General features: G+C 54.9%; 1 protein-coding gene and 1 long non-coding RNA gene across 2 annotated transcripts in view; one reads left to right on the top strand and one right to left on the bottom strand.

The window, feature by feature from the left end:
- Positions 1-2,552: 2,552 nt before the first annotated feature.
- On the bottom strand, positions 2,553-22,062 carry BIK (BCL2 interacting killer). Its single transcript, XM_081587844.1, has 5 exons — positions 21,507-22,062; positions 5,809-5,958; positions 4,457-4,564; positions 3,664-3,781; positions 2,553-3,046 (listed from the first exon to the last, which is right to left on the bottom strand). Exons 1-5 carry the CDS (start codon positions 21,725-21,727, stop codon positions 2,966-2,968), a joined length of 678 nt encoding a protein of 225 aa, XP_081443970.1. The 5' UTR covers positions 21,728-22,062; the 3' UTR covers positions 2,553-2,965.
- Positions 20,847-22,965, top strand: part of LOC145544735 (uncharacterized) — a 16,783-nt gene continuing 14,664 nt past the window's right edge. Inside the window, exon 1 of the long non-coding RNA XR_014081606.1 lies at positions 20,847-21,339. This is a non-coding gene — a long non-coding RNA (uncharacterized LOC145544735). The remainder of the gene's footprint in view (positions 21,340-22,965) is intronic.

Here is a 22,965-nt window from a genome sequence, read left to right as displayed (position 1 = left end):
TCGGCAGGGCTCCACCTCTACTCCAGGAGCCCTGGGATGGGGGTGGTGGGCCCTCTCTCCCTGCCCCCCCCCAGTTGAATCCTGCAGAGATGGCAAATTGTGCAGGGAGCTACGGAGTCGTCCTGGGGTGAGGGCCCAGGGCCATGGTGCTTCCTGCATCCTGTTTCTTGGCAGGACCTTGGCCAGCTCCTGCCCCCATGGGGACGATACCAGCGCTGTCCTTGATCTGAGGGCTCTGGCTCACCCTGAGGTGGGACTTGCACCTGCCACCACCTCTCTGGACCCCATGTCAGTGGAGAACCTGGGGCTGCTTCTCTTCCCAGCCACCTGACCCCCCGGGTCTGCCTGGAAAAGGGGCACCACTCCCCTTGGTGGTCTGCGTGTCCACCGTGCCTGCAGCGGTGCCCTGGGGCCTGCCAGAGACCTGCTGCAGGAGATGGGAGTGGGAGGCATTGTGTGGAAATTCTCTAGGAGTCATGTGGCCAGTGGGTGACCACATGTCACCCCTGCCCTCTGCCTGACAGGGACAAGCCTCTGGCTCTCCCTTTTGGGGACTGGAAAGTCATTTCTGGTGTTGCTGTGGACTCAAGATTAAGACTGGTTTCAGCTTCTCTGCTCCTATGGAAACTGCCACATTGGAGCAGCCAGAGCAGGTTTCATTCTGGGCCCCAATCTGATTGGATTGGAGGATCCTGGGGTGATGGAAGTCTGGGCCACCTTGGTCAAGTCCCCTGCCTCTGAGCCCCAGTTTCCCCCATCAGGGGGGCTTGTCTAGGTGGATGGGAGTGAAGTGCTGACCTAAACGGCCGGATCCACATCGGCTCAGAAGGTCAAGTGCCGCGTGGGAGCTAGAGCTGCGGCAGGCAGCTAATCCAGGCCTCGGCTGGTGTGAACTTCCAGACACAGTGGGGCCAATACTGGCCTGTCTGCTTCCGCGGCCTGGCCTGTCCCCACCCCAGGGCCTTTGTACTGCAGTCCGGCTCCCCCAACCCCTCCTTGGAGAGGACTTGTCTCACCCTCTGCAGGCCCCAGCATTTTCTCAGTCCCCTGGTGCCCTCAGCACACACCTGACAATGCTCTTAGCTGATAGATGTGCATCTTTTCCTTCCCTAAAGAGAATGTGAGATCTGAGGCAGGGACCTGTGCCTTCTTTACATCCCCAGAACCTACACCAGCGGCTGATGTAGTGCAGTGGGGGCTCCTGATACCACGGGCAGAGAATGTTGCAAACCCCAGGTTAGGATGATCCTGGCAAACGGTACCCCTGAATTCGCACAGGGAGAAGTCACTGCCCAGGTAGCATCAGCCGCACCCGGAGGCTCCATATAGTGTTTCCAGCTCCTCTCTCCTCTGAGGAGCCCCAAATTCCTTGAAAAGCCATGGGCATCCACATGGGTTACACAGTGGGGTGGGCAGTTTGTCCTGAGAGCTCAAGATGGAGCAAGCCGGGAGGACCTCCTGGAAGAGGCACCTCTGGATTTGGGATGGCCACATCCCTAGCAATTCTACAGTGGGTCCCTGGGCTTTGGAGTCAGTAGATCACATAGGTCACATAGCCCTGGGGTCACTCCCAGGTCTACAAGCTTGGTGGGAATGTGGTACCAGTCTGGGATGGAGATTGAGCTCTCCAGACAAAGCCAGCTGCACAGATGGGACATCCCAGCCCATTGCCTGGGTACCGGGAGATTCTGGGCTCCGCCCCCCAGCCCCGCCATGAGGTTCTCAGGGCCTAACATGGTGACACCTCACAGGAAAGGGAGTGAAGTCTGGTCTCAAAGCTGTGGACGGCCAGACCTTGGGGAGCTGTGGCATAAGGCCTGGGGGCAAGGTGGTCCCTTCAGTCATGAGGGTTGGAAGGTGTGCAGCGGGGCGGGCAGGATGGAGGGGGTAGGGTCTGACCAGCCTGCTGGAAGGTGGGGGGTAGATGCACCTGCTGGGTCACCGCCGGGGCTGAGTGGGGGGTCAGCGTAAGACTCACCATATCTGAGTCCTGGAGTGGGTGGAGGACAAGACGCTGGGGGCCGGGGAGTGGAACGGGGGCAGGGGAGCTGGAAGGTGGCTCACACCAGCCCAGGGCTGGCATGAGGGGGTGGGGAGAGACAGCACCAGGGAAAAGAGGTCCCGCCTCGCAGGGTCTAGAAACAGCCCCAGGTCAGGTCTGGGGTGGGCTGAGCCTGCAGGGTGGGGGCCTGGATTCCTGCCCCGGGTGCCCCTGCCCAGCCCCGTCTCTGCATCCCACGGATGTGACGATCCCCAGCAGGGAGCCCTGGATGAGCAGACATGAGGAGGGCTGGCGGCCCAATTGTAAGAGGCACCGACAGCCCAAAGGAAGTAAGTAATCCCTAATGGCCAGCTTCAGGCACTAAGGCATTATGAGGGAGTAATCCAGCTCATGCGGGCCAAGCAGCACAGCAGCCGTGGAAGGTGCAGGAAGGAGCTGGGAGCCGGGTGGTACCGCAGACGCACTGGTGGCCCACAGCACGCCCTGCCCTCCCCCACACCCCACAGGCAAGCTGCAGCCCACTGACCCCCAGAGAGGCCCAGAGACTGGCTGGAAACCAACATTTTATTGAGCTCTCCTCGCCCCGCAGAAATCTATTCCAGCAGATTCTCTGGGCATCCCAGACACGGGGGTGTGACCAGCACTCCCCCCGCAGCCCCCTGTTTGACCAACCCATGAGAGGGAGCCTCCGTCTCAGGACAGGCCACCGCAGAGCGGGCTAGGGCCAGGAGAACGGATCATTAACCAGTAATGACCCCAGAGGTATAATAAATTCATTTGTCTTACAAAAAAAAGAAAAAAACTAGTATGAACCTCAGTGTCCCAGCACTCAGAGTTTAAATATAAAAAAAAAAAAAAAATCATCAGAAAACAGTTAAAAGAACAAAACCGAAAAAGGGCCACCGCCAGGGTGGTGGTCAAGGGGGAGGGCCAGCCCCACCCCCACACTGACCAGCAGCTCGGTCAGTGGGGGCGGCAGCCCCAGCTGAGCATCACCACCACCAGCAGGGACAGCGCCAGCTCTGGCCACAGGCTGGCCGACACCTGTGGGATGAAGGTGGCGACAGGTGAGGACCTCCAGTCGGCAGGAGGCCCGCCCATTCAATCCCCGCCCTGTGGACACGGGGAACCCACCAGGCGAGGGTGGGAATGGGGGTGGTGCGGGGAGTCGTCGGGTAATGTGGGGGCCGCAGGGAGACCCGGAGGGGTCTGGGGCGGGGTGACAGGAAAGATGGGAAGCACGGGAGGGGCAGGAGCGGACCATGGCCCTGAGGGTGCGGCAGGAGAGGAGGCCAGCCCACTGGGGGCTGCTGGTCTGCCAAGAAAACCGGCGTGATGTGGACAGAAGGCACTGGGGCGTTGGGTTGCACTGATGGGGAGGGAGAGGTCAGGAAAGCTGTGAGCAGCCAGTCTGCCTGATGAAGGCAACTCCTGGCAGAGGGGGAAAAAAACACAGGAAGCAGATTCGTGCACCCAGCCCATGAACTACAGCCTCAAACCCAGAGGCCCTTGGGGACCAGGCAGTGGTAGCAGATGGGGGGAGCAGGCAAGACGAGACAGCCGGGAGCGACATCCTGGGAGGGTGAGCCCCGAGCAGCTGCTCCAGAGCGGTCACCACTCGCCGGACCGAAATCAAGGTCAGGAGTTCAAGGCTCGCTTACCCGGTCCCTGAGAGTCAGGAAGCTCCAGAGCCTTCGGTTCTCCCTGAGGTTGGTGAAAGCAGCCATAAAGCTTCTCAGAACATCCCTGAGCCCTACGTGGCCGTAGGGGAAAAACAAGCTGCAAGACAGAAAAGGGGGCAGGGCCGTTACACAGGAACAGGGGCAAGAGGTGGCCCACAGGTGACCGCTGGGGAGGAGAGGGCCTGTCCCCTCCCACCCACTGTCACCGGGCCCTTGGGTTCTGAATTCACCCCCGTGGGGATCTGGACTTGCGTCCAGGGAGCTGAGTGATGCTCCACCACCCACAGGCTCCCAGAGGCCAGTCCAGGAGGAGTCGTGTTCCCAGAGAGGCCGAGGCCCCTCTAAGGCAGGCTGCCTTCCTGGAGACCAAGAGCCTCTGCCAGCTTGCATGCTGGTCTTTGGTAGTTAAGGCTCTCTCTGGTCTCACCTGGGCAAGTCTGCGAGGTTCTGAGAACCCGCAGGGAAGCTGGCAAATGCTGGCAGCTGAGTCCTCCTACAAGAACCCCCACCCCCACACAGAAGGCTCTAGCCATAAAGCTGGGCACAGAGCTCCATCCCGGCTCCCTGAGCACTTCCTGTCGTCTTCAGTCAAGACTCTTCTGGAAAGGGGCTATCTTGGCTTGAGGATGGAGAGAGAGAAGGGCACTGGGGTGTGTGCCCCAGGCCAGCTCCAGGGGCTAGGGGGCTCCGGCTCTGGGCGCCCCCCCCGGGAGTGGAGCCTCGGGGGCCAGCCCTGGTCTATGGGCGTCCTGGGCCCAGAGGGGCTTGTCACCTGTATGTGGTCATCCAGAAGGGCTCAACGAACTGGGGCAGCAGCAACCTCAGCTCCATCTCGTCGGCAATGGAGGCCAGCTGCATGGCCAGGTAGTGTGGACTGTCACTGCAGGGAGGCAAAGAAAGGGACCTGGGGTGGTTGGGCTGGTGACCCCACGCCCCCAGGCCCCCAGATCCACCCCCAGATCCACCAAGGTGGGGGCAGGGAACCCTCGCACGCCCCGTCCTCTGGCTCCTACTTTGCTTCAGAAGAAGCCAGTGAGGTCCCATCCCCAGGGGGGCTCCCTGGAGCACAGGTGCTGGACCCCTGGGGAGGGGGCTGCCCCGGTGGAGTCTGCCCCCCGCCCCCCGTCTTGTGGGAGGGCAGGGAGATACTCAATGCCTGTGACAACAGTTAGCCTCCCTTCCCCTCCAAGGTAATCCAAGCGCCCCGGAGAGTCCAGGGAGGAACCCTGGAACGCGTTTCCCAGTCCCTAATCCCAAACCCACCTCTGATGTCACCACCCCTTCTGAGAAAGGAGGGGCCACCTGGCCCTTCCCCCCCCACTGACTCCCTAATGGAAACGGAGATGCTCACATTCACACCCTGGGCACCTGGGCCGGCTTCAGCCTTGCTCCCAGGGGGCTGCCCACATTCCAACCCGGTGACTTGGCTGGAAATTCCCCGGACTCCAAGTCCCTCCCAGCCTAGCCTCAGCCACCTGCCCAGTCTGGGTTGGGGGTGGGAGGTGGGGAGGGGGGATCGGTGGCGCTAGGGAGGGCTGGCTGGCAATCAGGTGGCCGGCTGAAGTCAGGATGACACTGCCCCCAACTCCATCTACACGGAGGGGAAGGGGGCAGGTTTCCAAGTCCCTCCATCCCTAAGATCTGGACCAGCCCCAAGCCCAAGTCCAAGGCCTAATGGCTAAGTTTTCCGAGGCCTAAAGCAGGAGGGAAGCCTCTAGAAACCTGGCACTGATGCTAGGACAGTCTCCTCCTCCCTGCCTTGATAGCCGGGGTCGGGAACTGCATCTGAAGCCGCCTCCTTCTGTTTTTCTAAAACCAAATCCATCTCTTATGAGGCCTTGACGTGACCGTGGTCAGAAGGGCCAGGAGGCACTCTGTCAAGGCCACGAGCTTGAGTCATTCTGATGGCCAGAACCACAGGGCGGTCCTGGGACTGACTATGCTGGGTGCTCAGAGGGGTCCCTCTGTGAGCGGCCCCGCCCAGGGCGCTTGCCTCCATGACCACGCCTGGGGAATTTCCACTCTGCAGCCCTGCCTGGAGAACGCAGAGGGCTCTGCTAACCACCTGCCACAGTCATTGACCAGGAATGGGGGTGGGCAGGGCCCAAGGCTACTGGGACCTACCTGTAGGGGGAGACGGGGTAGAACTCCAAGATACTGGTCACGCCGGGAAGCCCTGAGTCTTGGTCGTCCAGGAAGCCTGGGCCATGGTTTTGTAGGAAGGTGTACAAAAAGAGGTTCCTAGAGAGGGGTCTTGCTTGATACATTTCTTCTCTGGAAGAAAAAGACAAGGACTGGATGCTCAGAAGTGTACAATCTGGGGTATCACTTACTAGTCACCTTACCTCTACCCCGGCTCCCCCTGGCATGAATTCTGCTGTGTGCCTCTGGGAGGGTCACCATGCCTCTCTGTTCTCTCTCATCTATCTCTCAGGGATTTGGAGAAGATTTATAAGGGGTCTTGCCTTCTTCCTTTGTGAAAAGAGAATCAGGGACTTCCCTGGCGGTCCAGTGGTTAGGACTTGACACTTTCACTGCCATGGCCCAGGTTCAATTCTTGGTCGGGGAACTAAGATCCCACAAGTCATACGGTGTGGCCCCCCCAAAAAGAGAAAATCGGACTATAATGCAAGGCTCTAATACTGCACCAAAAGGCCTCTAGTCAAACAAAAAATTCCAAATGTCTGGTGTCATAGTGGACTAAGGCTGGGCTGCACCCAGAGCGCCAGCTCCTGGGGTTCTGCCAGCCTTCTACTGCCACTCCCCTTGAACGGAAAGGCGAATATCACAGGCTAAGCAAGGAAAAGTCATTCACAATCCCAGCTCCTAGAGGGATGGTGCCAGTTCTTAAACACATGCACAGCAGAGCACACACATTCTCAAAACCGGGATCACTCCTAGGGGTAGGGTCAGATGAACTGGGAGATTGAGGTTTGCATATATCAAAGCCATGGTTTTTCCAGTAGTCATGTATGGATGTGAGAGTTGGACCATAAAGAAGGCTGAGAGCCAAAGAACTGATGCTTTTGGACTGTGGTGCTGGAGAAGACTCTTGAGAGTCCCTTGGACTGCAAGGAGATCAACCAGTCAATCCTAAAGGAAATCAGTCCTGAATATTCATTGGAAGGACTGATGCTGAAGCTGAAGCTCCAACATTTTGGCCACCTGATGTGAAGAGCCAACTCATGGGAAAAGACTCTGATGCTGAGAAAGACTGAGGGCAGGAGGAGAAGGGGACAACAGAGGATGAGAAGTTGGATGGCATCACCGACTCAATGGACATGAGTTTGAGCAAACTCCAGGAGATGGTGAAGGACAAGGAAGCCTGGCGTGTTGCAGTCCATGGGGTTGCAAAGAGTTGGACACCACCTGGTGACTGAACAACAACAAAAAATGTATAAAACAGATAACTAATGAGAACCTAAAAAAAAAAATGGGATCACTCCTTCCACAATATTTTATAACCTCCTTTCTTCACTTGACTGTCTCACCTCTCCACTCCCCTGGCTCCTCACTAATCGAACTAGCTGTCATTGGGGTGGCGCTGATGTGTGTTCATCCACACCAGTTCTAATACTTCCGTTCTCACTTTCCCCGGCATGCCCTGCAGCTAGTGGTGGGCCTGTAACCCAGCTCCGGTCAATGAGGTCTCAGAGTCTGACCCGGGGGTTGAAAGGGAGCAGACAGGGGCTGGGCAGCTCTGCTTACATCATCACGTGTGACAGCTGGTTAGGCCTATGACTGTGCTCACCAGAATTTACCCCACGCTGTATCAAAGGGCCTTTGGTCCAGAACACAATGAACCAAAGGGCGCGAGCTCGAATCCCAGCTCTTCCACTCAGGAGCTGTGTCATGTCACAGTTTTCTCATCTGTAAGGTGTCAGGAGCCCCCCCGCACTAAGCTGCTGGGGGGATGAAGGAACCTCCTTTAAGTGTCAAAACACTATCGCAAACATTGATTCATTTATTTGGCTCGGTGTTGGGTCTCAGTGTATCGTGTGGGATCTTTCCTTCCGGTGTTCTGACTCTCTAGTTGTGACATGTCCGTTTAGTTGCTCTAAGGTATGTGGAATCTTAGTTCCCCGATCAGGGAATGAACCTCCATCCCCTGCACTGCAAGGCAGATTCTTAACCGCTGGACCACCAGGGGCGTCCCAAGTACTAGTACTTTGAGCAGAGCCTGGTGGGAGCAGCACTGCTATGACCTCTGTACCTCAATCCATTATTCTTTCAATAATAATTAATTGTAGGGACGTTCCTGGAGGCCTGTGGCTAGGACTCTGTGCTTCCACTGCAGGGGGCACCAGTTCCACTGCTGGTCAGGGAACTAAGATCCCACATGCCATGGATGTGGCCCCTCCCCCCCCAAAATTCACTGTATCAATAATCAACTGGTTTACATCCAGGCTTCCTGCTCCCCAGGCCAGGGTGGACCAATGTTCCTTCCTGACAGCAGCTAAGAGCTGCACAAGCGCAGGGACGCAGAGCTACACACAGAGCTCACCACGTGCTTTCAGCGTAAAAGGGTGACGGCTGGAAACACAAAGACAGGGCAGGGGCTCGTGGGCAGGCAGGTAAGTTTCCTGGGTCCTCCAGGTGTCGCCAGGCGAGTCTAGATAGGTCATTCTCAACAGTGCAACCAAACTACACGCAGAGATGGACATGACATCATCTGATGGCGCAGACAGGTATCTGGGTGTCTGGGACACCCTGGCCTTTCAGAAAGAAATCACATAAGGACAGCATTGTTCCACAGAGAATACATGGCCAGAGTCTGCATCAAAGGGAGCAGGCTGCTTCAGTTTCCTAGGAGAGAAACAGTTTTACATCTGTTCCAGATGAAAGCCTGACGTGAAAGGCTGGTCGCGGGCGCTGGGGCTGGAGAGAGCTGACGTGTAAACACAGCCACAGGGGCCACAAAAGAGCCCCGGTCTGACATATGCCAGCCGCACCTGTCAGGACAGCCCCTTCCCCCGTGGGCTGAAAGGCGCTGTCAGGTCAGACCTGGTGGGTGGAGCCAGGAGGGTGGCCCCTGGCACCCAAGGCGGGGTGAGGGGAAGGGTGCAGCCACCTGCTGAGGGCACCTGCAGGCAAAGTGTTAAAAGCAGGTCCCCCCAAGCGACCCCCACCCCCAACCCTGCCGCAAACCAGCAGGCCAGCACACACAGACAGGGAGGGTCCTGGGGACTTTTCTAAGACCCCTAAAAGGCTGTTAGCAACACAGACTCCCAGCACAGGTACCACTCTGGGTGCCTAAATCTTCACCCATTTGTTCTATCAGTTAAAAGCTATAAGGTGAGTCTAGATCCACCTGCCACACTTCCTGAAAAAGTAGATGACAAAACTAGTATGGTTGGAAGCCACTTTTACCCCTTCCCCTTATGATTAAGGGGATGCTGAACCAGGGTCACAAATCCTGCTCCCAGGTCAACCCCCCTGGAAGGAGGGGCATTGACACCATGGTCGGAGAGGGGAGTGGACCTCAGTTAGATTTATGGAAAAAATGGTAAATGAGTCTTTTTCTTTTGAGCTTCCCTGGTGGCTCAGTGGTAAAGAACCCGCCAGCCAGTGCAGGAGACTCAGGTTTGATCCCTGGATTGGGAAGACACTCTGGAGGAAGAAATGGCAACCCACTCCAGTAGCCTTGCCTGGGAAATGCCATGGACAGAGGAGCTTGACAGGCTACAGTCCATGGGGTCGCAAAAGAGTCTGACGCAACTTACTAAACAATGACAACAACAAACTTCTTCTCTCTTTTTTGGGCCATGGAGTCTTAACCACTGGACTGCCAGGGAAGTTTCATAAATGAGTCTTAACAAGCTAGATCAACACAGAAAAATCAAGAGCATTCCTACAAGGCAACCTGAAAATATTGTAGACAATAAATACAACTGTGGAAATATAAGATTTCTGATCAGGAAATATAAAGTTTTTTAATCTAAGAAAGGATGATTAAAATCTGTATGGACAAGAACTTTCCTGGAGATCCACTGGTTGAGACTCCGAGCTTCTACTGCAGGGCGCATGGGTTAGATCCTGGTTGGGTAACTAGGATCCCACATGCTGTGCAATGCGGTGAGGGGAAGGACCCCCCCCAAAATGCCTTTATGGATAAATACAAATTCCATTAAAGGACTTAAAAGATCCAGATTAATGGAGACAGGTTTTAACATTAAACAGGTTCTAAGCCCGGTGAACTTGACCCTGTGTTAGGCCGGCATTTCAGGAACTCGGACCAGGAGCTCTTGCTTCCCTCAGGCACCAGGCCACAGAGTGTCTATGCAAATGGCCATTTTCCAGGTAAAGCTGCCCCAGCCCTCATTTGCATCTGTCTCCCTGCTCCTTTACCCCCCCCCTCCTCCAAGCCCCTCCGCACGGGGCTGTTCCCTTCCCAGGGACGGCTTGTGCCCCCATGGACACCCTGGCCTCGCTGGTAAGAGGTCACCAGGGGACTTCATTGGGCACGTGGCCTGAGCTTCCCCTTGACCCACTATCCCAACATCCCTCGGTTCCCAGTAGACATGCCTAGAATCCTTGGGCACCTTGGGTACCAAAGGATGAGGGTCCCTGAGTCCTACGGGGTCAGTGCCTGACCTGGGACAGTGACAACTGGCAGCTCAGGCGTGAGGCCTGCAGCGCATCTGACCAGCTCCAGTGGTGCCTCCCCAACTGGACTCAACTGTCGGGGGGCCCCTTCTGCACCTTCCTGTGGGTCCCCAGACCCTTCTGGACCTCTCTGAGCTGGCATGGGCTAGACAGCAGACTCTCCTCTTCCCTTGATCACCATCTGAGCCCTGCCCTGATGCTCCAAAACAGGAAGGGGAACATTGGGTTGACATCCTAACCAGCCACTCACTTGCAGTGAAATCTTGGGCAAGACCCTCAGTTTCCTTATCTGCTAAATGGGCATAATGGTCTCACAGTAATAGAGTTCCTTTTCCAGGCAAGAACAGCACTAGAGACTTCCCTGGGGGTCCAATGGCTAAGCCTCTGCACTCCCAACGCAGGGGGCCCAGGTTCAATCCCTGGTCAGGGGACTAAAGATCCCACATGGCACAAGTAAGACCTAGTACAGCCAAATAAAGAATATTTTCTTAAAAAAGAACCAGCACTAACTGTCTTATAATCCTGGCTGATGTTTGGGTATCAACTATTGTCAAGCACTGATTTAAGCCCTGTACGTGGATTAAGATGCTCACCATTTAACCCCGTTATCTATTAATAAGGGAAGTGAAGAAATTCAAGTCCTCAGCCTTCTTGCCCAGGTCAGTGCAATGATTCTGGCTGGTACTAACGGAGGAGAATCAACAAGCAGACCGAGGCTAGCATTGGAGCTCTAGATCTGAGCGAGAGGACAGTGTGGCCGAGAGTAGGGGCAGGGGCCTTGCAGCAGCCCCCAGAGCAGGTCCCTCCCAGCGGTCCCTCCACTCCAGCGGAGGCTGAGGGCTGGTCCCGTCCCGTCTGGCGTGTCTCCTGCTGGGGGCTCCAATCTGACCTCCACGCAGCAGCCTCAGATCTGACCCCTCCACCCCCCTCCATTGCTCCCCAGTCCCCTCAGGGGACACTACCAGGAGCTTCTTCTCCCCCTGGTCACCTCAGCCCTGCCACCCCAATCCTAACCCAGCCCCCACCACACTAAAGAGTGCGTGCTCAGACATGTCAAGCCTCCAGTCTTCGCCTGGGAGGTGCCGCTGGCCATTCTCGGTCTCCTCTGACAGCCCCGTGGGCCCCCCTGGGTGTCCTGGGGGACAACCCCTGTGCCCAGCTCACTCACTCCTCAATGAGGACACCAGCAAGAGCCATTCCAGGGGGACAATCAGGAGCTGGGACTTCCCTAGTGGTCCAGTGGTTAGGACTAGGAGCTTACCCTGCAGGGGGCCCGGGGTTCCAACCCTAGGTGGGGAACTAAGATCCTGCAAGCCCTGTGGTGCGGCCAAACAAAAGTTAAAAAAAAAAAAGGAACTGCCGTCACTATCGTTATGATTAATCCCTGCTTCCCAGGCCACAGCACCGGGCAGATAAATGCTTGTTGAGTGACTAAACAGGGGGGCGAGAACTGACGTCACTGCAGCTGCAGGTCCAGGAGCCTGGACTGGTTTCAAGTGTCTATTTTTTCCCAGCGTATTTGCAAAGGAGGAGTTTAAAACCCTTCTTGGATGGAAAGGAAGGCACCCCCACGCATGCAGCAGCCCACGCTCACCCTCCTACACACTCAGTGGAAACCCATTTTCCGCTGGATCTCAGGATGCAAATTGAACCTCGCTGCCCCCACAGTCACAAGGACGCCTACGGGGCTTGGAAGGAGGGGGCGTCGGCTCTGGACCGGCCAGCCTGCAGTGTCACAGGTGTGCCTCTTCCACACACACCCTGGGATGGAAACAGCTGCCCCCGCTTTGGGCCGGGGGGAACCCTGAGTCGCCCCCCAGCCCAGCCTGCCCCATGTCCCCGAGGGCCTTGCAGCAAAGCAGGAACAGGTGAGGCCCCCTCCGGTAGGTGAGTCCTGGGGGCCAGGCCGGTAGATGCTCTGCACCCAGCTGCAAAGCCCTGGCCCCCAGTCTCTTCTTTCGGGGGCCCCCCACGCACATGGCCCCCCCAGTGCCCTGGCGTACAAAGCACTCAGTGCCCATAGCATCAAGCAGAAAAGCCCTGACTTGGGCGGGACAGACACAGGTTCCTGTCCCAGCTCTGCCACTGCTGTGAGACCAGGAGCAGTCACGTAACTCTGAGCCCAGCTCAGAGCGAGTTCTCCTACACAGAAGCAGCACAGCCTCCAGGGCTGCGAAGAGCATCGAAAGATACAACAGTTGCCCATTTTCTGCCACCTTGCGGGGGCGGGGGGCCGCATAGCTGGTTAAGGAATCAACAGATCCAGAAGGGGGTGAGAGACCGCTAGTCTCTACTTCTCTAGGGGTCGGTTTGACAATGTCTATCAAAGTCACAAGCGCACAAGCCCTTTGATTTCTAGAAATGTGTCCTCCGTCCAGGCCTGCATGTACCTGGCAGGTACCGCTGCGCCAAGATCTTGAAGATGTGTGAACACAGCGGGCAACACAGATTAACTGTGCTGTGTTATTACTGTTCAGTGGCTAAGGTGTCTGACTCTTTGCCACCCCGTGGACTACAGCATGCCAGGCTTCTCTGTCCTTCACTATCTCCCAGAGTTCGCTCAAACTTGTGTCCATTGAATCAGTGATGCCATCCAACCATCTCATCATCTGTCTTCCCTTCTCCTTTTGCCTTCTGTGCTGCACACAGGTGTTAAAAAAAAAAAAAAGAGAGAAACACCTCTACCTGCACAGATCCATCTCCCAAAAAAAGAAAGAAGATCAGGAAAGAGGGGAAGGGGCCTCTCTGGGACAAAGGTAAGAAGGAGACTTAAATTTTTTTAACTCTAAATGTTTGTCTTCTTGAATATTGGTGTTAGTCTCATTGATTCAACAAATCGAGCAAAAATAACTGTTTCCAGTTCATCGCCTGAGTTTTCGTTCTGAAAGGGTGATGCTTGTCTGAAAGGGTGATATTTGTCTTCAAGGTCTATTTCAGGAATCGAGCATCCAACCCGTCCCAGCCCCCGCCCCACCCACGCCCTCTCCACCTGGCAGGGGAGGCCAGACTTAGGAACCTGCAGATGCCCGAAGCAGCTGGTCTGAGGTGGGCGGGGCTCACTTCCCTTAAGTGATGGAGAAACAACTGGGGGGAAAAGAAAGAGGAGCGGAAGGAGGGAGGGGGAGAGGAAGGTAAGAGAAAGGGAAGATATTTTAAGCAAAAGGCTGGAAATTCAGTGTAGGAGTTGGGAGCCAGCGGCATGACAACCCACTCCAGTAGTCTTGCCTGGAGAATCGCCATGGACAGAGGAGCCTGGCGGTGCTACAGTGCGTGGGGTTGCAGAGAGCTGGACACGGCTGAGCGACTGAGCACAGCTCAGAACGGGCTCCCTCAGTCCTACCACTGCAACCGGCATTGCAGCCCTCTGCCTTGAAGCCTGGCTCAGGTGCTGACCCCGGCCACCTTGAACCAGGTGCAGACACTGCAAGAGATCCAACCTCGGGACTGCCCTGGGGGTCCAGGGGCTAAGTCTTCGAGCTCCCGATGCAGAGGGCCTGGGTTCGATTCCAGACCAGGGAACCAGATCCTGCATGCCGTGACTAAGACCCGTCGCACCCAAATAATTAAATAAATAAAAATAATATACATTAAACAAAAGACAGAGTGAGAAATCCAACCTCGGCTTGGCTTCCGGCTGGGGTGGCCTCAGGCAAAGTCTTGCCCTCTCTGGTCCTGTTGTTTAAAGATCAGCAACCCCATGCCCTTTTGATTTGCATCTCCTGAGTCCAGCCTCCGTCGGGACTAACTGAGGGTTAGAACAGTGAAGGGCTATGAGAGAATACTGGATGGATCTGGAAGGCGAAATGAAACCAGGAAGAAAAGGTACTTCTTTAAATCCTGAGCAATGGAGCCAGCTGAAGGAACACACGTCTGACACTGATGATGCAATAAGAAAGCCGTAAAATCAGAGCCATATAAAATCTGTACTGTTCCAGCTGTTTTAATCCGTCTTTTACATTGGCTTTTGTTTTCTAAACATTGTTTTCCAAGCTACTGTATATTTGGATTGCAGGACAATTTGTAAGATGAATGCTTTCTTTTTTTTAGAAATGTGTATTATTAAAAATGTTCTGGACTTCCCTGGTGGATAAGAATCCGCCTGCCAATGCAGGTGGACATGGGTTCGATTCCTGGTCTGGGAAGGTCCTACATACCTTGGGGCAACTAAGCCCAAGCAACTCCAGTGCAGCCAAAAATTAATTAACTTAAAAGAATATTCTGAGTGAAGCTGAAACAAACAAACAAAAATGAACAGTGAAGGGTTTGTTGCACACTTAAGCAGAGGAGCTCCGTTAAATCCAGCCCCAACTCCAGGACACACTCTTAGCCAGAGCTGCTCTGGGATGACTGGGTTCCAGGTCCCCAGGGCCTGGCCCAAGGATCTCAGGAATGTCAGCGGAAAGAGGGATGCAAAACCAGCGCCCCCTTCTCCTCCCAACCTGGCAGGTTGGCTGTCTCTGAATTGGAAGGAGGTGGGCCTCTGCGTAGCATGGAAAGAAGTCATGGTTAGCTGTGATTGACAGGAGCAAGACACGGAACCTGTTTCTACACGTGTTTGCATCTCACTGGTTACACATTATTTAGGAAGGAAAATGCTGAGACAAGGGGCCCTGGGCTTCGGGCACGCCTGGGTTCTGGCCCAGCTTGGCTGTGGTCTGGACAAACTCCTTAGCCCCGTCCTCAGGTGCTCAGTCGTGTCTGACTCTTTGCGAGCCCCTGGACTGTAGCCCACCAGACTACATGGGATTTCCAGGCAAGAATACTGGATTGGGTTGCCATTTCCTCCTCCAGGGGGATCTTCCCAACCCAGGGATCCAATCTGCTTCTCTTTCGTCTCCTGCACTGGCAGGTGGATTCTTTACCACTGAGCCACCAGGAAATTCCCCACACTACACTTGATCTTAGCCAAAAGCCCCTCTGGACCTCATAATTCTTCACTCACAAAACAAGCATTGGAGACAAATTCTTTTCTGTTCTTTCCCACTCAAATATCCATTTAAAAAAATTGAAGAGAAAGTGTAACAGATGAATAATTCTCTTGACAACTGATTTTGAAATTGGCTTTAAACCCATTGGCTGAGGTCTGCAAGTTTCTGCCCTGCCCCAAATTCCTCTGTGGAAAACCTAATGCCCGTGATGGGAAAAGGAGGGGAGGGCCCAGGGAGGCAAGGAGATCCCGGGGGCTCTGCTAATGGGTTAGGACTCTTCTAAACCAGGCCCAGGAGTGCTTCCTTCACATCCTCCACTGGGGATACAGGAAGTCTGTGGCACCCTGACCTTGGACTTCCAGCATCCAGAACCGTGAGAGATAAGTATCTGGGGCTTATGAACCACCCAGACTACGGTGTTTGTTAGAATACACACTTCAGTGAAGTGAGCAGGAATCAGGTGGGGGAAACACGATGAGGAGACCTTGCAAGGCCAGTCTGGAGGGGATCCCAGTGGACCACGTCCTTGTTGCCATCTAACAGGGACCCTGGGCGTCTCCATCACCATTAGAAAAAGAACAGGTGCCAAGGTACTGCTTGGGTCTGCCGCACAAGTTTAAAAAGGCTGTATGTCAAACAATAAATGCTGAACAGGGTGTGGGGAAAAGGGAACCCTCCTCCACTGTCGGTGGGAATGTAAATTGGTGCAGCCACTGTGGACAACAGTGTGGAGGCTCCTTAAAACACTACAACAGAGCTACCATATGATCCAGCAACCGCACTCCTAGGCACATATCTAGAAAAGATGAAAACTCATATTCGCAGTAGTGCTATCTACAATAGCCAAGACATGGAAACAACCCAAGTGCCCATCAACAAATGTGGTATGCGTGTGTTAAGTTGTGAAGTTGTCTCCGACTCTTTTTCGACCCCGTGAACTGTAGCCTGCCAGGTTCCTCTGTCCATGGAATGCTCTAGGCAAGAATATTGGAGTGGATTGCCATTACCTTCTTCTCGACTCAGGGATCGAACCCCCATCTCCTGCATTGCAGGCGGATTCTTTTACTGCTGAGCCACTTGAGAAGCCCACCCGCACTTGGGAAATCCCCCCCAACACACACACACACACACACACATACACAGACATGAAATATTACTCAGTCATAATAAGAATGAGGGCTTCGCTGTGGCTCAAACAGTTAAGAATCTGCCTGCAATGCAGGAGACCCAGGTTCAGTCTCTGGGTTGGGAAGATCCCCTGGAGAATGAATTGGCAACCCACTCCAGTATTCTTTCCTGGAGAATTCCATGGACAGAGGAGCCTGGTGGGCTACAGTTCGTGGGATCGCAAAGAGTCAGACACAACTGAGCAGCCAACTTTCACTTTTTTTTTTTCAAAAAGAATGAACTATTGCCATTTGCAGCAACATGTATGAATCTAGAGATTATCATTCTCAAACAGAGAAAGACAATTGATATCACCTATATGCGAAATCTAAAACAGTACAAATAAACTTATTTACAGAACAGACTCAGGCACAGAAAATTTATGTTTACCAATGGGGAAAGAGGGGGTATAAATCAGGAGTGTTGGATTAACAGATCTACACTACTATATATAAAATAAATAAGGATTTACTATATAGCACAGGAAACTACATTCAGTGTCCTGTGATAACCTAATAGAAAAGATTATATATATACGTGTATATATATACACGTATATATGTATATGGATATCCAAATCACTTTGTTGTATACCTGAAACTAACACCATATTGTAAACCAAATATACTTCAATTAAAGTTCGTAAGAACTTACATGAAGGACTGTGTGCTCCTGGGTCCAGACACTAGGGGCTCAGAGAGACGTGGCCCTCACGGTCTCCTTCCTTCCAGACAGTTTTGGGTCTCCCCGGTGCTGCGGGGTGTCAACCACTTACCAGATCTGGACACGGACCCCTCCAGTCGGCAGCCTTGGGGGCTCCCCTTTCCTGGGACAGATCCTGGGGGGCCTCCTCCTCTCTTTTTACACCCTCAAGCCCACCTTTACACCTCCCGCTACCTCCCCAGGTTGGCACCAGGGACCTGCTTCTTCCTCCAGGCCCAGAACTCACCTCCTCCCAGGACAGAATTAATTGCTCCTAACCCAGCACCTTGTGTAAACAGACCTGGATTAGGCACACAGCCCATGACAGTCTCATTAAATGTTTACCTGTCTGTCTGCCCTGGCTCAGAGCAGGAACTAGTGAACGAGGACAACCCAAGGGGACCAGATAATACCAGGCCCAACAGAATGAAGGGATTGGGCTCACAGGACAGTCAACTCCTGGCCAGGGCACACTGGACTGGACACACTCAGCTTTTGAGAGGAGGCAGAGGTTGCATGCACGGTATACAGCAGGGGTTCCCCAACCCCTGGGCCGCAAACCCATATAAGTGCGCGGCCTGTTAGCAACCCAGCCGCACAGCAGGAGGTGAGTGGCAGGTGAACGAGCAAAGCCTCATCTGTACCCACAGCTGCTCCCCAATGCCCATATGACCACCTGAGCTCAGGAAAACAATCTCGGGGCTCCCACTGACTCTGCATGATGGTGAGCTATATATAATTATTTCATTATATATCACAATGTAATAATAACAGAAAGAAAGCGCATGATCAGTGTAGCGTGCTTGAATCATCCCCAAACCATCCCCTCCCCCCAAGTCTGTGGAAGCCGGTCCCTGGTGCCAAAAGGGTTGGGGACCGCCGGTATACAGTCAGTGCTCACTGACGGGAGGCTCTTGGTCCATGAACTTGGAGCTCAGCAGAGGTGCACGCCCACCACGTTCACCATTGGGATTTCCCGGATGCGTCATTGTCTGCAAATGGGAAATCCGCCCATCTCCCTGGCCAGCCTCCGAGCCTTTGCTGAGTTCCATGCCAGACCCAGTGCCTCTGCCCAGAGAGCCAGGTGGGCTGCCTGCTCCGGCCCCGAGCTTGCCTCTCCTCTCAGACTCTGGGTGACCCCGTGTCTTCTCCCACCTCCAGAAAAACAGGTTTACCAGGCAGCGCCTGGCAAGGCCCAGCGGGTGTTTTGTGTTGTCACATCCCAATATTGACATTAGGGAAATCAGCTGCCCTCCCCAAGCCCGCCCCAGGGCCATGACCACTAGGCCCAGCCTCTTCTGCCCGCCTCCAGGCCAGCGAGGGACTCGGTCGGGACTTATTTGCTTACATTCTGTATTTCGCCTAGGGCCCGGCCCCAACCAACCCACAGCAGGACAAAGCGCCGGCCACCCCTGTCCACTCAGCCCCGCTGCAGGCTTCCTGGTGGCCACCGACAACAAAACCCGAGCGTGCCGGGAACTTCCTTGAAACACCGAAGAATTGTTCTGAGCCAAGAGAAAAACAGCCCGACTCTCGTGGGATCCACTACAGCCACGGGAGGGGAAGCAAGAAGCCATTAATTGTCTACAAACTTAATGGGATCACTAAAAACAGGATGCTTTCCAGGGAGAGGGGGAAACACCTCGGAGGTCAGGGTCCAGACTCACTGGCGGATGGAGCCGTTCACCGAGGACCCCCGTCCGTTTCCTAGAATATCAGACGTGAGAAAATGGGCGAACACTGCTCTCTCCTTTCTTGGCAGCTCAATTTCTGTATCTGTGCTTTGTGCTTAGTCACTTAGTTGTGTCTGACTCTGTGACCCCATGGACTGTAGCCCGCCAGGCTCCTCTGTCCATGGGGATTCTCCAGGCAAGAAGACTGGAGGGGGTTGCCATGCCCTCCCCTCCAGGGGATCTTCCCAACTCAGGGAAGGAACTCAGGTCTCCCACACTGCAGGCAGATTCTTTACCATCTGAGCCACCAGGGAAGCCCAGTTTCTATACCTACTGACCACCTAATAAAACTTAAAATAAACATATTGATACATACAGCCGGCTCTGTTTAGAAGCGCTAACCAGCTTCTTCCTGAACGCCCAGGTTGTGATGGGCATGGGGGACACTCGAGTGTGATCTTCCTCAATTCCTGTTATGGGACTTCCCTGGCAGTCCAGTGGTTAAGACTCCGTGCTTCCAATGCCAAGGGGCTCAGGTTCGATCGCTGGTCAGGGGACTAAGATCTCACAAGCTGTGCGGGGTGGCCAAAAAGAAAAAGAAAAAAAAAAAGAATTCCTGTTCCACTGGAGCTACAGGCTTGTGTAAATCATACTAAGTGATCACGTGTAGTTTCCACACTGTCTCGAGAGTCCTGAAAACAGTAAAGATCCTAGGCCAGCCCACACTGTCAGCAGAGTATGTTTCTCCCAAGGCCGTTCTGGCTGAGACAGACTCCATTCTGTCTATGGGATGTGTATCTCTCTAAATGAATCCACTTCTTACTTATCAAAAAAAAAAGAGAGAGAGAGAGAGCTTTAGGGCAGAGGAACCCCCGGGAACAGTGGGAGGGCTGTGGCTCTAGATCAGGTATTCACAGAAGGCTTCTCGGAGGAGGAAGCAATTGAGATAGTGAGTCTGGCATCCACAGGGACGGTGCTAAAATACACCACTCCACTTATTTTTGGCCTCACAACCTCCCATGGAAGGCTGCATAGAATCTCTGGTGCTCAGAGAAATATTCTTGCTGATATAGTTCTCACCAAAAAAAATAAAATAAAGTCACCTGGCAGCCATCTTAGAGGGTAGATTAAAAATGTTTCCTGCCCCGAAGGACATTCCAAGGCACTGCCTCCCAGAAGCCACTCTCCCCAGACCCCACTCCTCCCAAACCAAACACAAGCAAAAGTAAACTTATTCAATCTAATGTTGGTAAGGCTGGAGAAGCCACAGTGACCTTGACGTTAAGACGGTGGGAAATCCCCAAATCCTGGACTGAGAAGGGAGGGGAGATGAGACCCTGGGGATAGACCAGCACCACCAGCCCACTGCTAAGACCGGGAGTCAGGCCACTTAGGCATCAGGTGCCAATCGCCTAAAATGTGCCGCTCCTAAGAACTCATTCCAAGGGCATGCCCAGAAGAGGTAGAAATAGAGTTAAAGAGCTAACTCCGGAGAAGTCACTAAAGGCCACCAACACTCGGGGTGGTGTTCCTCCAGCCCTGGTGGGAAACCTCATGGACCCATTTTACAGAACAAGCAGCTGAGGCTCAGAGGTGCCAGAAACCGCCGGAGAAAGCGCAATCAGAAAGTGGCTGAGTGGAGAGTTTGGCTTGACTTCTAGGAAACAGCTCTGGGCTTTTTAGCTAGACCGCGTTTATAAAAGACCTCCTGAGCTCAGGCTCAGTTTCTCCATCCGTACAACGAGACCTCCCATCCCTGGAGGCCGGCCAGCGCAGAGCCCTCCCTAACGGGGTACGGAGAAAGCGATAATAACCCTCCCTTCCCGGGGAGCTGCAGCGCAACTTAGGAAGGAAACCAAGCCACATAGGTGCTCGGAAAATGCTACAATAGCAGCAGCAGCAAGAACAACAACGTCCTGGCGAAAACTACAGTAACAATTAACGGTTTACGAAACGACTCACATCCAGGAGGTGGGGAGCCCGGAGCCCCCCAGGGCTGGTTCTGGCCGCGCGGGGCTGGCGGCGGGACCCCTCGCGGTCCCCGGATGGGGCGTGCCCGGCGGTCCCTGCTTTGCACCCGCGGTCCGGGCGCCTTCCCCGCGGGGCGCACCTGCCCCGGGCGTGGGCAGGCAGAGGGCGCCGCGCCCGCCCGGCGCGCAGTTCCTGTTCCGGACTTCCCCGCGTCCCGCGTCCGGCCGGGCTCGGGCCCCCTAGCCGGTGCGCGGCGCCCGGGCACCCCGGGGCCGGCGGGGACCGGTGCCCGACGCCATCTTTCCCCCCATCCTTTTTTTTTTTTTTTTTTGGTGGCCGCGCCGTCGCGGCCCTGGGCTGGCAGCCCTGCTCTCGAGCCCGATGCCCAGAGGACCTGGGAGTCTGGCCTGGGAGGGAGAAGGGCGATGGGGCGCCGGGTCCTCTGCGCGCGGCGCAGACGGGCCGCCCCATTGCACAGATGCGGAGACTGAGGCCCCCAGGGGCCGCGGATGCCAAGATCGCCCACCGGGGAACTGGAACCACCCCCCTCAACCCCGGCCAGCGAGGGGGGGTGTTTCGGAGCCGGGGTCCCCAGACGTCGCCCTCAAGTAAGTAACACAGCCGGGACAGGAAAACCTGGGGCCACTGGCCTCCCTACGTTCCAGCGGGCGCCCAGGGCAGCCCCGGGGCGCTCACCTGCCGGGCTCGGGCTGGGCGGAGGGGCGGCCGGCAGCGGAGCAAGGGTCGCGGCAGGGGCGGAAGGGCCCCGACTCACCTCGCGTCGGCGGTGGCAGTGGCAGCGGGTGGTGACGGCGGCGGCGTCCGCAGCGCTCGAGCCGGGAGGCGTATTGTCTGCGGCGAGGGGCCCGCGTGCGCCAGGGTGTCAACCGCCGGCCCCGCCCCGGCCCGCCCCCAGGGCCGCCTCCCCGCCGGACTCCAGGACCTGGCGGGGTCCAAAAGGCACCAGAACTGCCAGGGGGTGATCTGTGTACTCATTTACCGTCTCTCTGCCTTCCGCGCTCTGCAAGTTTGTGGTTCGCTCTGCAGAACTGTCCGGATGAATCCCCCTGACTGCATTTGGGTGGGTGATCCAGGGTGTTGACATGGATTGCCTCAAAGAAATCCTTAGGGCTTCTTGATGCTTTTTTTTTTTTTTCATGCACATGCATGAAAGAGAACTTAATGACCTGCTAAATGACAGCGTGACTTCAGTACTCAAATAGCCGAGCTCTCTGTGCTGGCAGCTTCAGGAGTTAGGTTTTGTTTGGGTTTGTTTGTTTGTTTTTTTCCAATATTTTTAAAATTGTGATAAAACGTACGTAACAGAATGTACCATCTTTATTGTTTGGAAGTGTACTGTGTACTGCTATTCATGTTGTTGCTCAGTCCCTAAAGTCCTGGCCGACTCTTTGCCACCCCCTGGACTGCAGCTCGTCAGGCTTCCCTGTCCTCCACTATCTCTCGGAGTTCGCTCAGACCCCTGTCCATTGAGTCAGTGATACCATCCAACCGTCTCATCTTCTGTTGCCCCTTTGCCTCCTGCTTGCAGTCTTTCCAGCATCAGAGTCTTTTCCAGTGAGTCAACTCTTCAAGGGTCGTGGTGAAGAGTTCTGACAAAACATGGTCCACTGCAGAAGGGAAGGGCAAGCCACTCCAGCATTCCTGCCTGGAGAGCCCCGTGAGCATATGGAAAGGCAAAAGAATTCATAGTGCTGTACAGCGTCACTACCATCCATCCCCATAACTCCCATATTTGAAAACAGGCTGCACACCTGCTAAACAGTAACTCCTCCTTCCTCCCTCCCCCAAGCCCTGCAACCATCAGGCATTAGGCTTTTTTTTTTTTTCCACAATTTATTTATTTATGGCTGCACTGCGCCCTCGTGTTGCTCCCTGCGGACTTTTTCTAGTTCTCTGCGCTTCTCGCTGCAGTGGCTTCTCTTGTTGTGGAGCAAGGGCTCTAGGCAAGTGGGCTCAGCAGTTGTGCCGCAGGGGCTTAGTTCCTCTGAGACATGTGGAATCTTCCCAGACCAGGGATTGAGCTTGTGTCCCTTCCACTGGCAGGCGGATTCTTTCTTTCTTTATTTATTTGGCTGTGCCGAGTCTTAGTTGCAGCATCACTTCAGTTTAGTCGCTCGGTCATGTCCGACTCTTTGCAACCCCATGGACCGCAGCACACCAGGCCTCCCTGTCCATCACCAACTCCCGGAGTTGCAGCATGCAGGATCTTAGTT

This window comes from Giraffa tippelskirchi, chromosome 4 (genome assembly GCF_054371585.1).
Source record: "Giraffa tippelskirchi isolate mGirTip1 chromosome 4, T2T-mGirTip1v1.2.pri, whole genome shotgun sequence".
NCBI lineage: Eukaryota > Metazoa > Chordata > Mammalia > Artiodactyla > Giraffidae > Giraffa > Giraffa tippelskirchi.
This window is presented reverse-complemented; position numbering and strand designations above follow the sequence as displayed.